This window comes from Giraffa tippelskirchi, chromosome 4 (genome assembly GCF_054371585.1).
Source record: "Giraffa tippelskirchi isolate mGirTip1 chromosome 4, T2T-mGirTip1v1.2.pri, whole genome shotgun sequence".
In the NCBI taxonomy this organism is placed as follows: domain Eukaryota; kingdom Metazoa; phylum Chordata; class Mammalia; order Artiodactyla; family Giraffidae; genus Giraffa; species Giraffa tippelskirchi.
The window spans coordinates 120,333,823-120,350,408 of NC_137278.1; the positions used below are offsets into that span (position 1 = coordinate 120,333,823).

Sequence of the window (16,586 nt, forward strand, 5' to 3'; positions counted from 1 at the left end):
TAAAGCAAATGAAGCAAAATGTTAAAAACAATTGCTGCTGCTGCTAAGTCTCTTCAGTTGTGTCCGACTCTGTGCAACCCCACAGACGGCAGCCCACCAGGATCCCCTGTCCCTGGGATTCTCCAGGCAAGAATACTGGAGTGGGTTGCCATTGCCTTCTCTGAAAAACAACTGAATCTGTATTAAAAGGTATATGGGTGAATATTCTTATAACCTTCAGTAAATTTGAAAGTATTTTCAACTAAAAATTTAGATAAAAAGTGGTAAGTATGTAATTTAACTAAAAGCGGATTAACTTTATTATGCAAATACCACAAGCAACTCAGTTTATATCATTTTAGAGAGGTCAGAATGACTGCAGATTGAGCAACTCAATTTCTGTTCTTTCTACAATGACATGACTAGTAAGTGAAAAGGATCAGAAACTGATCCTTTGAGGATCAGTTTGAGGATTGAGGATTTTTAGGCTAAGTAAGAATTTAAAGGAAACCCTAAGTCTAACAATATTATAGTTTCAAAGAGTTTAAACTAAAATTGGTAATTATTGTTAGATTTAAATACCAACCAGTGGATCATACCCGGCTATTTGTGAGAGACAATCTGCTGGGTAATTTTCTAAAAAGGCACTTAGAAAAGTAACCTCCCTTTTTCAGGAGTATTTAGTTGATTTTTAAAACAAAACCAAAAAAAAAAAAAGTATTCTATTCTAGAGCTTTCTTCTGCCCAGGGCCTCCAGCAGAATTTTATTGGTTTGGCCCCAGAGATTCTTTCTGGTACCCATCCTGGCTCCCACTCCACCTTGTATTGTTTAAAGACAAAAGTGGGACTCCAACCACTGACAAATAAGCCTGAGCCTCTCCATTGGGAAACTCCTCTGGTCTTGGAAGAAACTAACATTTTTAAATGAAGGTAAAACAAAGCATAAGACCCCCTGTTTCTACCCAAAGGCTATGTTCGGGTTTGTTTTTCTTGCCAACTGTGGTAGCCAAGAACAGAGTTCCTCCAACTGTGCCAGGACGGTGTGCCAAGACCAAATAATAGTGGACTTTTCTCAATTACAGAAACAAGGAGGAAAAAATACGTGGCAATGAATCAGTTTTATTTTTATAAGTTTAGCTCTTGTTAGCACCAGCCAATACCAAAATCTATGATTCGGCACAATCTATGATTATACCAGCACAAAAGAATCTATTTTGCTATTTTCAGTTTAACACATTGTTTTTCAAAGTGTTGCATGACTTCTTTAAATGAGTTTGCCAGCCCCAGCCTAAGTGCTTCTATAGCCAGGAACAGGGTATGTCTTTATTACCTAGATGCTTCACTGAGAACTCTTTGCCTTGCTATTAATAGATACCCACATGAAGGGTTAAGAGTCAGATGACCTAGGATTTCTTTCCAAGACTATCACTTTATAGTTGTTTAACCTTGGTCAAAATGCTTCTGGTTTATAAAGCTCAGGGTGTCATTTGTATAATAAGAATCACAGTAGCCATCCTGCTTTCCTATTTTTCTTAATCATCCAAGGAGATTACATGTGAAATCATTTTGCAAATAGAAAAGCATTATAAAAAGGCCAGCTACCCCATCCCCATAATTACTAGTTTTTGAACATAAGGTTAATTGATGTATGTTTGTTTGTTTCTTAAAGTGTCTCATAAAGTGCTCACTCCATAGTTTTCCCTAAACAAATACTTGCTGAGTGAGCAGATGATAAGATTAATTAAGGTTCAGGCTGCTATAAAATTTACATTACTATATCTCAAGAACTTCCCTTATTCAATAGGACAGACATTGACCTAGACCTGCTTGTCTAGGTCACAAAAAGGATAACTGGTTCAACAAGAAGTTACATGTTCTAAGGAATTCTAAGGAATTTAGTAGACAGTAAAGATTTTAGCATGGACTAATGAAAAGAAATATGCCTTTCAAGAGAATCCTCTTGAAATGACAACCTTACAAAGTTTGGAAGACTGTTTAAGCACAAGCAGTTAGTGATGTGCTTATTTAACCTATACGCAGAGCACATCATGTGAAACGCTGAGCTGGATGAGTTATAAGCTGGAATCAAGATTGCCAGGAGAAATATCAACAACCTCAGATATGCAGATGATACCACTCTAATGGCAGAATGCGAAGAGGAACTAAAGAGTCTCTTGATGAGGGTGAAAGAGGAGAGTGAAAAAGCTGGCTTAAAACTCAATATTTAAAAAAAAACTAAGATCATGGCATCAGCCCCATCACTTCATGGCAAATAGAAAGGGAAAATGTGGAAGCAGTGACAGATTTCCTCTTCTTGGGCTCTAAAAGCACTGTGGATGGTGACTGCAGTCATGAAATTAGAAGATGATTGCTTCTTGGCAGGAAAGCCATGACAAACCTAGACAGTGTGTTAAAAAGCAAAGATATCACTTTACTGCCAAGGTCCATATAGTGAAGTCTAGGGCTTCCCTGGTAGCTCAGCTGGTAAAGAATCCACCTGCAATGCAGGAGACCCTGGTTTGATTCCTGGGTTGGGACGATCTCCTGGAGAAGGGAACAGCTACCCACTCCAGTATTCTGGCCTGGTGAATTCCAAGGACAGAGGAGCCTGGCAGGCTACAGTCTATGGAGTTGCAAAGAGTCAGACACAACTGTGTGATTTTCACTTTCACATGGTCTTTCCAGTAGTCACGTACAGATGTGAGAGCTGGACAATAAAGAAGGCAGAGTGCTGAAGAATCGATGCTTTTGACTGTGGTGCTGAAGAAGACTCTTTAGAGTTCCTTGGACTGCAAGGAGATCAAACCAGTCAATCTTAAAAGAAATCAACCCTGAATACTCTTTGGAAGGACTGATGCTGAAGTTCCAATACTGTGGCCACTTGATACTAGAGCTGACTCATTAGAAAAGACCCTGGTGCTGGGAAAGATTGAAGGCAGAAGGAGAAGAGGGTGACAAAGGATGAGATGGTTGGATGGCATCACCAATTCAATGGTTACCTTGAGCAAACTCTGGGAGGTGGTGAGGGACAGGGAAGCCTGGTGTGCTACAGTCCGTGGGGTCGCAAAGAATTAGACATGACTTGGCAACTGAACAATAACAGTTTACTGACTTGCTTATTAACACACTTGAACTGGTAATAATTCTCATGGATGTATCCACAGAAAGGACTCAAAGTGAACTTGCAAGAAGTCAATATGTAATAAGTATTTTTGGTGTTATAGAAAGATGTCACTTTGCAGAGCAGAGAGTAACCCAAGTGGTTTTAAATTAACTCAAAGGAACACAATACAGTAATTAAAATGAATCAACATGGAACATATTATGTGTCAAAGGCATGTTGCAAAATATGAGCAAGTTGTAAAGTGATATGTGCATTATAATGGTATCAACATAAAATATGCAAAAATATGGTATCTTATATATGGATGTAGAGTTTGCTATCAAAGTATAAGAAAGAGAGGGCTACTGTGGGCTGTTACACTCAACACAACTCCGAGGGGATGGTCTCCTCATGTCAAGCCCTGAAAACATGCATTGGAATGAAAAACTCCACCTCAGAATACTTATTCCTAAGAGATAAGCTCTCCCTAAGAGAAAAAATGGTACTTAAGGATATAGGAGAGAGGCATCGATGGGGCTTTAATTATATTTATCATGATTCACTATTAAAAAGTATATTTGAAACCTATTTCCAGGGCAAGAATAGAGATGCAGAAGTAGAGATTGGACTTGCAGACATGAAGGGAAAGAGAGGGATGGGGGAAGGGTAGGATGAATTGGGAGATTAGGATTAACATATATACACTACCATATGTAAAACAGATAGCTAGTGGGAACCTGCTATTTATATAAAGCACAAGAAGCTCAGCTTGGTGCTTTGTGATGACCTAGATGGATGGGGTGGAGGCAGGTGGGAGAGAAGTCCAAAGAGAGAAGGGATATATGTATACACATGCTTGATTCACTTCATTGTACAGCAGAAACAACACTGTAAAGCAATTATACCCCAATTGAAAAATACAGTTGAAGTAAATATTGCAAAATGGTAACATCTGAGAAGTTATGTGACAGGTCCACAGGCATTACATTAGTCCCTATATGTGAAATATTTCTTCATGTCTTAATACTAATACTAGGTAATTAGAAAATCAATGAAAATTCTTGGTTACAGTCATAAAAGCATACTTATAATTATAGCTACATTTTTATTGAAAATTTTGAAGAATCAATCACACTGCAAATAAATTCAGAGATAAAACATTTTGTGTTCTCATTAAATAGGAGACTTATATAGGACCTTTTCAGGTATGAAAATAATTTACATAATTTTACACTTGAGCCTTTGTTTGGAGGCACGCTGAAAGAAAAAGAGAAGTCAGTGGCTGGCTATAAAGAAGGTGATCTTATGTGCTTTGGGAGTATAGAGGTAAGACATATGCTGAAATGTTCACCCCAAACCAAAGTTTAGCAGTTGCCTGAGGAAAAAAACATAAATATACAAGTCAAATTCCAAAGATACCTTCTTCAAATTCTGACAATTAGCAAACTCTTAAATGGCAGATAACTTCATATCTCAACATGAATGACCCCATTTCTTTTGTCAGCTACCACAATGAAACCCAGAAATATACAGTTTACATACCAAAACATCCATCCCGGGGACATATTTGAGGGTTATCATATAGTCTTTTGGAAGATTTGCCACCTACAGAGACCAAAAGAAAAAAAAAAACATATCTGTAAGAAAATCCATACACATCAGTTAATCATATTGTTTTTAGTGGTTTAAAGAAAAACACCTGCAAACCTAGTATGCTTTTAAATTACCCACTGATTTTCAACACTTACATACATAGTGATTTTTCATTCTTGATTTCCCTTTGCAATCAAAAGCACTCTCCAGAAATGAAGTAATAATACAAATCTTTTTTTATTCCAAATTCAGTTATGGGTGGCTAACTATAATCTACTGAGTTTGGAAACATGATTTGAATTTCAGCTTCCATCTGTGGTCTTGGAATTTCCCTTCAGGACTATTTTCCTATTTGTTCCTCCAAAGGATCAGTAACACAGTCTATTTTTCTCGTAAGTGGTTCTCCAAGTGATGTGTCAACGGCACCAGGGAACCTGTTAGAAATGCAAAGTCTCAGGCCACACCAGACCTACTGAATCTTACTAAACAAGTCCTCCAGGTGATTCTGATGTGTGCTCAAGTTAGAGAACTACTGTTCTATGTTAATCCTAGAAAAAAAAAAGTGTTAAATTTCAAAAGAACAATGATACTTATAAGCTGCAAATGCTTTATCAGTTAACTAATTTAGAAAGATTCAGTTTTGTGATATAACGTAACCTACTTGCCTGGGACTGAACGTTTGAGATGCTTCAAATGTTTAACTAGCTTCTTTTAAGGAAAGACTTTCAAAAAATATCTAACCCATTTCCATCAGTCACTGTGGCATAAGTTGAACAAGCACCTGATTTAGAACCAGGGAATTTAGAACAAATCTAAAGTCTACTTTGGTTTCTCTCATCTGTAAAGTGGAGATAAAAGTACCCATGTCCTATATACACTACCATGTATAAAATAGCTAGCTATTGGAAAACTTCTGTATAACAGGGAGCTCAGTTTGGTGCTCTGTGATGACCTAGACGGGTGGGGATGGGGGTGAGACTGGGTGGAGGCGGGGAATATATGCATACATATGGCTGATTCACATTGTTGTAAGGCAGAAACCAGCACAACATTGTAAAGCAGTTTTCCTCCAATTTAAAAAAAAAAACCAAAAAAAGTACCCATGTCTAAGAGTCAATTTAAGAATTTAGATGAGTGTGCCAAACATCATAAACAATCAATCCATATTCTTTACTGAGAGCTATACTGGAAACTGACTTCCAAGGCACAAGTTCTAGTAAGTTACAGAGTTTTAGGTTCACTTGTCTCCTTTTCTACATATCACCAGCTCTGACATCTCATAATTCTAGCACAGTTAAAATTTCTTTCTGTAGAATATGGCCCATTTATTTTATGTATAAATTGACTTAGCCCGCTGGGTCTTAAAACAATAGACAATGTAAAAAAGTAGTTCTGCTCTATTATATCTTTAATGGGTCTACCTGCTCTGGCAGACTCATTTTCCACTTTACCCCATTTCTAAAATCATCACTATTCTCCATGGTGAGCTAGTATCTTGTGCATATTTTCAGGCTGGTTCATCTCTGACAAGACTCCCAGAACACAACCCTTATGTTTCTTCCTGGCTTTGCCAGTAGCTTCTAGAATTTGAGAAAATTTTGCTGAGAAAAGAATCTAGGTAAAGGCATATGCAGTCAGAGGGGAGCCAAGGGGGTAGGTGATCGCATTATGCGTGCTACCATCCAACATCCAATGGAACCACCTCATACTCATCTCAGCCTCCAGCCTAACATTTACCAAATACTTACCATATTCTAGCACTGTGCTCATTATGGGCTTATGTTGTGTGATCGCATCCAACCCTCAGAATCATTTCACATAGGATTGCTAAAGTAATGAATGAAGAACTTAAGACTCAAAGAGGTGAAGTAACTTGTCTGAGGTCACACGACTACTACCTGTCACATCTGGACTAGAACTCAGGTCTCTGACAGCAGGGCCTCTGTTACCTCTCAGCTCAACTACACATGGTCACCCATCTATTCTCTGCACAGTTGTCCTAGATATTTTCCATTCGTGAGGTTCACCGACATCCCTCCTCGTGCCACCCCCAAGAAAACAGTCAAGTCTGCACCGCTTACTGAGAACACACCTGGGCTGCCACAGAAGGTGGCATTCTTTAAGTTCAGGGTGACTTTTTACATTAACAGTCTCTCTCTTGGTCAAACTTCCCACCATGCTTCCATGATTTCTTTTGTCTTGTGGATCCTCACCCCCATATTTGAAAAACAGACGGACCTCATCATTTTATGTAAGCCCCGGTGGAAAACAGAGCTGACAGCTTCAAGGTATAAAAGCTGGAATCAGAATGAGCAGCAACATTCCATTTTGTTACGAACCAACCATGTAAGTGAAAGCTGTTCCAGATGGAGAAGCATGGCACAAAATGGTGGGTGTTCAGAACACAGGTGCTTGACAATCCAGCCCCCTTCCTGAAGCACAATTCACATTATCGGAAAATAAATATAGAATTGACCAAATTAGTATTCAGAAAACTTATGATCTGAGTATGTACCAAGAGAGCAGAGAAAATGTAAAAGATACGCTGGCCAATTCTGTTTTATTAGTAATTTACATGTAAAAATTGGTGCAAAGGGGTCAAAGAAACCTCCTTACCACATTGGGGGCGTGGTGGTATATCATAATAACTTCTGCCTTAAACTGATTTACTGATATTTAGTTTCTAATGGAGCTGAAAAGGAATACTATTTTTGAAAAATGCTTTAAAATTTTAACAAGTTTTGGTACACAGTCTCCGCCACAACCAAGATACATATTATTCGGCCTATTTTACCGAACGACACACGGAGGCTCAGAGGGGTTAACTGGCATCTCAGAGTCACAGACATGAGGAGTACACAGTGCAAGTAAGCGCGCAAACCCTGGCTCTGAGTGCTGGCCTCAGCAGTTATCTGTCGATCAGTCTCCACGTTATTACTTTCTTGGATTGCACTGGTTCATTTCCAATCACATTTGGAAGAGAAATTAGGAAGTCAAGTTGTATGTTTTTTATGGCCACTTCATGAATTATTATATTACTTTCTAAGCATTCATAGTATGTTGAATAGCATCCAAAAAGCGCAGATAACCTTGGGATAAATTCGGTTTCTCTTATGTATAGTGAGCACTGCAGAAATTTGATGGAGCAGAGGGAGCCTTTGGCCTGGAACTAGGAAGATAAGCTGTTCCTTCGAGGCAGTTACTTTAACGAAGGACTCACAGCACAGGTCCTGGGGACACACTGCTCAGGCTAGATCTAGGTCCTGCCACGTGCTAATTCAGAGATCTTGGGCAAGTTACCAAATCTTCTTTAGCCTCAATTTCCACATAGGTAAAATGGGAATCACAGAACTGAGCTAGTGGATTTATTAAGACTATACAAGGATAATGTAACTTGTTTAAACTCCTTAGTTATTTAGTGTTGTGTGTGAACGAGAACTATGATTATTAATTGCAAGGGAGAGGGACATTCTAAATATAGGAAGGAAGGGACATCTGCAAAGACAAAGACATGGTAGACCAGGGACAGATCATTCAGGCTCTAGCCGGTAGGAGGTAAGAAACACACCAGGAGACCCATATCAGTGAGGGACCTGAATGTTGGGCCATGGAGACCAAGTGGGAAGCAGTGACGTTCAGTGGAACCAGTTCCACCACTAGATCCCTACAAGTCACTCTTGCCTTAGGCACATTGCTTCCACCCTGTGAAACCTCTACCCCTCATCTGTAAGATGAAGAAGTTGAAGGAGAAAATTACTAAGAATTCAGTCGGATTTAACTTCCTCATGTAAGCAGTGGTGCTACACTGAATGTGTTTAAGCAGGAAGAAAACATGACAGCCAATTTCGGAAGGTTAGTTTGGAGGCATGGACTGAAGCAAAGAGAGGAGAGAGAGCAGGGGCAGTTTAGAAGACCAGTAGGAGAGTACTGAACACACATTAAATATTTCTACTGAGATTAGAAGCTGAAAAGGCAGAGATGTGGTTTAGATTCCAAGGAAGCAACCTGCTGGTAAGGTTATATGGATACATAACCAAGGCTACAGATTTTGAAAACCTAACTGTCCTAGTGAAATAAGTTCAGGGCAATAATTAAAATGAAATAGAACCTAACTGATGGAAAATTTATCAAAGGTCAAGTGATTCCAATAAAAGAAATGGTTTGGAGTATGAGGATTTAAACACTGTGCCAGATTAGAAAATGCATAAAACTTACAAAACAAATCACTTTGTGATATGATGGGCTCCCCTGGTGGCTCAGATGGTAAAGAATCTGCCTGGGATACGGGAGATCTGTGTTCAGTCCCTAGGTAGGGAAGATCCCCAGGAGAAGGGAATGGCAACACACTCCAGCATCCTGGCTTGGAGAATCCCATGGGCAGAGGAGTCTGGCGGGCTATAGTCCATGGGTGGCAAAGGGTCGGACACAACTTAGCAACTAACACTTTCACTTTCACTTTCACTCTATTACTAGACAGGCCCACTTGCTATCTTTTCATTTTTTTGGATATCTTAAGGATTGATCATACTCAGTGACACTAGGGGGAAAATGCATAAGAGAATAGCATGTAGAAATGCTGGAAACTTGGCCAAGAAAAAGTCTTTGCAAGCCAAACAGTCACTGGCTGGTTACCATGCCCTGCAGGTATTTGGACTTGGGAGAAAAAGAACTCAAAGTCAGAACATTTAACTCCCTCTCTAGATCACTGATCTAAAAGCTTTGGATCTCATGATCCAAATGTCATTGAGGTCTCTCAGTCTTGTGAAATCAGTGGCTTTTTGGACATCCTTGGTGAGATACTTACTTGTCTCAATTGTTTCTGTCAAGATCTTGATAAGAATCAAAATGCCATGACAGTAACTCATGATTCCCTTGACCCTACATAAAACAGTGCACACATAGACTTTTCTGACGAAAGAGTCCAGTTCTCGAAGTCTCTGAGACCCAGAGAAGTTTAAGAATCACTGCTGATTCTTAGAGCAAAAAAGCCTTCTATCCTGTACTTAAAATATCCCAGTAATACCCCAGTTTACTCCCATGCCACAGCTTAGTGTAATACTGATTGTTCAGTCTTCAGAAATAACACAGAACAAGGCTTTTTGCCTTTTTAGTTCCCCTTATAAGCCATTTCTTGTTAATACTGACTGAAAATCTAACCAGGTCAATGGCTTTTTTCTTTTTTAAATAATAACTCAATTAGTGATTTAGAAAAAATTAACATGACAACTCACAAGACTTTCTGGTTCATCTTTTCTCAGTGAAGAATACCTAAATAAATTTAGATGATCCTTGTCTCCTTCAAATAAAATAGATTAAAAACATTTGGTCTCTACCATCTAACACAGGAAACTCTACTAAATGCTCTGTGGTGACCTAAATGAGAAGGAAATCTAAAAAAGAGGGGATATATGTATAACTGATTCACTTTGCTCTGCAGCAGAAACTAACACAACATGTAAAGCAACTATACTCCAATAAAAATTAATTTAAAAACGTTGATCTGCTTCATAAACACACCTTATGATGATGACTCCTGTTAAGTAGTACTAATCTATAATTTCCTAATCATAAAATAAGGTGACTTCTACCTAGGAAATACAATTCAAGAGGATAGAAAGATAGTTCTTAAATTGCAGTTGACACTGACATAAGTTAAGACATCATAAATTATGAACTGGATTCTTATGTTCCAGAGATGGGCAGTTATGGGTTCATAGCTCTATTCATCTCCCAGTTTCCAGGTGAGAATTGTCAGGTTACTAACCATCACTAGGCTTCAGCTGCCTAATCAATACAATGGTGCATTAGTCAGGCTTCCCTTTGACCCAGATGGTAAAGAATACACTGGTGGACAAAATCATTACCTCCCAGGGTTGCAATGACTAAAACAGAGAATCCACAGACAGTGCTTTGCATTGTGCTTGGATGTTCACACAATAATATCTGCTGTAAAAAAGTCAAGGAGCAGGAGATACTGTACCTAAGTGGTTTATCTTACAAAGGAAGAACAACATTTTCTTTATGATAAGATTGACATGCTTGGCAACACAGCTAGTCAGTTTTTACAAATATTATTTCTAATATACTCTGTCCTTTGAATACTGTTTAAGTCCAAAATTTAGCTTTAAATAGAGAAAAAAAAAATCTACTGACTGCAGGAGCAGAAAGTAAAATGCTAAATATTGCAAATTAATAAAAAATCAACTTTAAAAACTATCCAGCTATTAAACTGTTGTTCTTCAATGGTCAAACAAAACTATGGGGGACCTCTGCTTTTAAAGCGAAGATATACTTAGAAATGGGAAGACTCAGAGACTCCAATCCTCCATTTTAATGCAGTGGTAATTCTATCCAAAGAACATTGTATTTGAAGAGAATAAAAATTCAGCACTATTCAAAACTGCCCACTCAAAGTGTGAAATTTGTTATCTAAGAATATTTTTATAATCTCCTATTATGTCAAACTGTAAGAGTCATGTATTAATGTAATCTATTTAAAATAATTGCCTACTGCAAGACCAGGAAAGCCACAAATTTCTGACTTTACCCTACTGATCTATAGACTGACCTTGAAAAGACAGAGTGATTTCACTTTTACAAGATGGGGGCTAGAATAGCAACCTGCCTTAAACATTTTAAGGAAGACAAATAATTACCCAACAGATAAAGATAAAAATGTTTTCAAAAAGCAGCAAAGTCACATTCAATTAAACTCCCCCAAATGAAGAAAAATTATCATAAATGAAGGAAACAGTAGAAAGAACAGAAGGAAAAACTAATTTGATCTATTTCAATGTTTGGATTCCTTTTTTATCAACACAATATTAAGAGCTGCAGTTGAACCACCCCAAAGATACAAGTTTTTAAAGTTTGATTCACCCCCTTCCCAAATACCCTTTCTTTAGGTAGGTCTGAGTTTGCCATTTAACACAAGTCTTGCCACATTTTTTAGAAACAAAGCAAAATGTTCTGTAAATAGATGAACTATTATGCTGAGTAAACATGCCAGAAGGATTTCAAATGGAAACTATGGGGACTATAGGTGTAGTACAAAATGTCCAAGAAGAAATTAAAAAGAAAATGACAGTAAAGTCACAAACCATGTGCTTCTGTGACATGGGAGTCACCCCAAGCAAACAAACTTTAGGTTTGTGGGCAGAGAGCACGTTGCCACCTACAGCAAAGGCAGAACTGGCAGCACTGGCAAAGGAATGATTTTAGTTGAATAAATTACAATGACCAAAGGGTAAAAAGGTATTCTCAACCCATTTTCTTTTTCTCAGATAAAATGTACAAATGTTATGCCTGCAAAGCAAGTAAATCCAACCTGATATAACCTCCTTTAGTTAAGGCATAACTGGATTATTCCAACATGTACAATATGAAGAAGTAGGACTATGGAATAAAAGAATCTCAGGGCTAAAAAGGGCCTCCCAAGTTATCCAGTTTGGTAGTTCTTATCTTTTGGGGGGGACAGTTACAGTCTTCTCTGGGAAGCAGATGAAAAGTTATACATGTTCTTAGAAACACACAAAGGGCTTCCCTCATAGCTCAGTTGGTAAATCATCTGCCTGCAAAGCAGGAGACCCGGGTTCAATTCCTGGGTCGGGAAGATCCCCTGGAGAAGGAAATGACAACCCACTCCAGCATTCTTGCCTGGATAATCCCATGGACAGAGGAGCCTGGTGGGCACAGTCCATGGGATCGCAAGAGTCAGACATGACTTAGCAAATAAACCACATAAGGCACACAGCAAGCATAATTTGGAATTTCATTTGAAAGAGTTTGAAAGTTTATGAATTCTAGATTAAGAACTACTGATCATGTCCTAATTCGTCATTTTCAAGACCAAAAGTTGAATCCTAGAAAGGTTCAGAGATTTACTTGTCCAAAGTCACACAGCTGGGTAACAGCAGAGCTGGTATCAAACACCCCAGTAAGCCTGACCTATTTCAAGATGCTTTTTTGCTCCACTGTTCTCCAGAGAGAGGCAGTGGTTATCTGTAGCCATAAAACTGAAAAGTCACTCATGTCTCTGTTTGAATTAGTGAAATCAATGAGTTTTAGGCTAAGGATGGGAATGCCACTTCTTTTCAACTATGGAAACAACCCCATATTGTAAGTATAATATTATGACCTCAGCAGTCTTGACCTATGCAAATGACTATCACCTGGGACGCCAGTCCGACACATTAAGTTTCCTACATCTCATCTCCATGAGCTGCAATCCAGTATTTCTGAGGCAGGGCCCTGATGGCTATACTTTTCCTAAGGACCCTCAGAGATTGTGACTGGATGGTCTCAAGTGATATTCCACAAAACACCAGTTTAGAGACGTGATTCGCAAACATTTTTCCAGAAGCTCAATTCTTTCTTCCACCCAAGTCTTATTTAGAAACCTAGACACATAAATAAAAGCAGAGCTGCTGGATAGTCTCTTGAAGCCAGTCTGAAAACCACTGTCCTAGAAGACAACATAGGTAAAGGGAACAGGAGCTGGGCTTCACCACTCATGGATCTCAGTTTTCCTATTTATGAAATTCTAAATTCTCTAAATTCAGCTCCAGTATCCTACGACCCCACAAACATCACTACACTACCATTCTGTCCTCAGTTGCTAAGTGTGTCCGACTCTTTGTGACCCTGGACTGTAGCTCACCAGGCCCCTCTGTCCGTGGGATTATCCAGGCAAGAATACTGGAGTGGGTTACCGTTTCCTCCTTCAGGGGATCTTCCCAACCCAGGAATCAAATCCGGGTCTCTTAAATTGAGAGATTCTTTACCACCGAGCCACCAGGGGAGCCCTATACTACCACTACTAACATAATATTTAGCAAGCACTTGCTATGTTCCTAGCACTGTTCTTTTAATTTATTTAATCTTTAAAATCACTCTGTGAGGTTAAGTACAATAGATCCTTGAACAACACGTGTTTGAATTTCATGAGTCTACTCATACTGTTTTTTTTCAGTAGTATTACACTATCACACAATCCACCATTGTTGAATCTGTGGATGCAAAAACCACAGCTAGGGAGGAACCTTATGTGCAGAGGGCCAACTATAGGCTGTGAGGTGATTTTCCACTGCCAGATGGTTGGCACTGCTAATCCCTGTTGTACTATTAATCTTTTATAATGATGAAGAAACTGAGGCACAGAGAGACTATGTGACAACAACTGTGGTAATATATATATATGTGTATATATATATACACACACACATTCTCTTATTTAATCTACACCACAAAATTGGAAAGTAAGAACTGAGCTTTAGATAGTTTCTTATCTAAGGTCAAAGAGGAGGTCTGTCAGATGCTAAAATCCATTCTAACCAAAAAATTAGTACAAGTTGGATCCCATACTTTACCAGAAAATCTTTTAAATGGCATCCATTTTCATTTGGTTATTGTGGTATTAGTGATCTGCTTTCATATATTCATAGAGATGGCTTAGTCCCAAACTAGATTATAAACACTCTGAGACCAGGGATTATTTTATATCTTTCAATTTCCTACCCTATGAAATACTGGCTGTGCATTAAGTAGGTCTTTATTCAATCAGAAGTGATCTTCTAAATCCTTTGTTGTTATTAGCTTGACTTTTCCCCCCAGTAATCTGAAGTAAACACACTAATTTCATTTAGATCAACTCTTGAAATTAAAAAATTCCCCTCTGAGTCAGTTGCTGGAAGGGAGAAAAAAGACTTTTTTCAGTTTAATGATTTTACATTTGCCCCTGGGGAAAGGAATTATATTAATATTTTACTGTTAATAAGTATCTCTTTCCAGGCATTTCTTTCTCAAAGTTTCTTGCATTTTTTGCTGTTATCAACTGATAGGTAACAGACTGAAAACAAGCAGATGGTTAAAGACAAGAACAGAAAATCTTGGAAGGTGCTTACAATACCTACTTATGCCACTTGAAAATATCGGTTTGAAGAAATGTCTGTTTAGTTCTTTGGCCCATTTTTTGATTGGGTCGTTTATTTTTCTGGAATTCAGCTGCAGAAGTTGCTTGTATATTTTTGAGATTAATTGTTTGTCTGTTGCTTCGTTTGCTATTATTTTCTCCCATTCTGAAGGCTGTCTTTTCACCTTGCTTATAGTTTCCTTTGTTGTGCAAAAGCTTTTAATTTTAATTAGGTCCCATTTGTTTATTTTTGCTTTTATTTCCAATATTCTGGGAGGTGGGTCATGGAGGATCCTGCTGTGATTTATGTCGGAGAGTGTTTTGCCTATGTTTTCCTCTAGGAGTTTTAAAGAAGAAATACAGATGGCTAACAATCACATGAAAAGATGCTCAACATCACTCATTATTAGAGAAATGCAAATCAAAACCACAATGAGGTATCATTTCACACCAGTCAGAATGGCTGCTATCCAAAAGTCTACAAGCAATAAATGCTGGAGAGGGTGTGGAGAAAAGGTAACCCTCTTACACTGTTGGTGGGAATGCAAACTAGTACAGCCACTATGGAGAACAGTGTGGAGATTCCTTAAAAAACTGGGAATAGAACTGCCATATGACCCAGCAATCCCACTGCTGGGCATATACACCGAGGAAACCAGAACTGAAAGAGACGCGTGTACCCCAATGTTCATCGCAGCACTGTTTACAATAGCCAGGACATGGAAGCAACCTAGATGTCCATCAACAGATGAATGGATAAGGAAGCTGTGGTACATATACACAATGGAATATTACTCAGCCATTAAAAAAATACATTTGAATCGGTTCTACTGAGATGGATGAAACTGGAGCCCATTATACAGAGTGAAGTAAGTCAGAAAGAAAAACACCAATACAGTATACTAATGCATATATATGGAATTTGAAAGATGGTAATGATAACCCTATATGCGAGACAGAATGAGAGACACAGATGCATAGAACAATTTTATGGACTCTGAGGGAGAAGGTGAGGGTGGGACGTTCTGGGAGAATAGCATTGAAACATGTATATTATCATATGTGAAACAGAACACCATTCCATGTTCGATGCATGAGACAGGGGCTCAGGGCCGGGGCAATGGGATGACCCATAGGGATGGGATGGGGAGGGAGGTGGGTGAGGGGTCCAGGAAGGGGAACACATGTAAACCCATGGCTGATTCATGTCAATGTATGGCAAAAACTATTACAATATTGTAAAGTAATTAGCCCCCAACTAAAATAAATAAATTTATTATTAAAAAAAAAAAAAAGAAAATATCGGTTTGACATTTAACAGGAAGTGGTGCTCATTAAGTAATATTCTTCAAACAGCAAAAAATACTGACTACAAGTAATTTTTCTTAAATGCCATTTTAATTTTGGACATGCTCAGCTTGTGGTCAGATACACCATCACCTTCCATCTGTGATTCCTTGCCCACAAATTTGAAATTGGATGCCTAGAACTACTTCCAATCTCCCCTGCTCATTGTAGCTCCATGGTTCCACAAATAGCCCCATAAGAGTTGTTAATTTCCCAGCTGTGACCTACTTTAAATCTGTTTTGGAGACTCGTATTAATCTAACATATATGTAAAACCCATACAACATAGAAAAACTATGGTTTTTCCAGTAGTCGTGTATGGATGTGAGAGTTGGACGGTAAAGAAAGCTGAGCGTCAAAGAATTGATGCTTTTGAATTGTGGTGTTGGAGCACACTCTAAAGAGTCCCTCCTTGGACTGCAATGCGATCAAGCCAGTCCATCCTAACGGAAATCAGTCCTGAATATTCAGTGGAAGGACTGATGGTGAAGCTGAAACTCCAGTACTTTGGCCACCTGATGCAAAGAACTGACTCCTTAGAAAAGACTCTGATGCTGGGAAAGATTGAAGGCAGGAGGAGAAGGGGACAACAGAGGATGAGATATTTGGATGGCATCACTGACTCGATGGACGTGAGTTTGGGCAAGCTCCGGG

The 16,586-nt window shown here is 38.6% G+C and overlaps 1 protein-coding gene across 5 annotated transcripts in view; it reads right to left on the reverse strand.

The window, feature by feature from the left end:
• Window positions 1–16,586, reverse strand: part of KITLG (KIT ligand) — a 99,166-nt gene that overhangs the window by 40,848 nt on the left and 41,732 nt on the right. For all 5 annotated transcript variants that reach the window (XM_081483551.1, XM_081483554.1, XM_081483553.1 and 2 more), the window contains exon 3: window positions 4,625–4,687. In XM_081483551.1, the coding sequence (XP_081339677.1) occupies window positions 4,625–4,687 (63 nt within the window). The remainder of the gene's footprint in view (window positions 1–4,624; window positions 4,688–16,586) is intronic.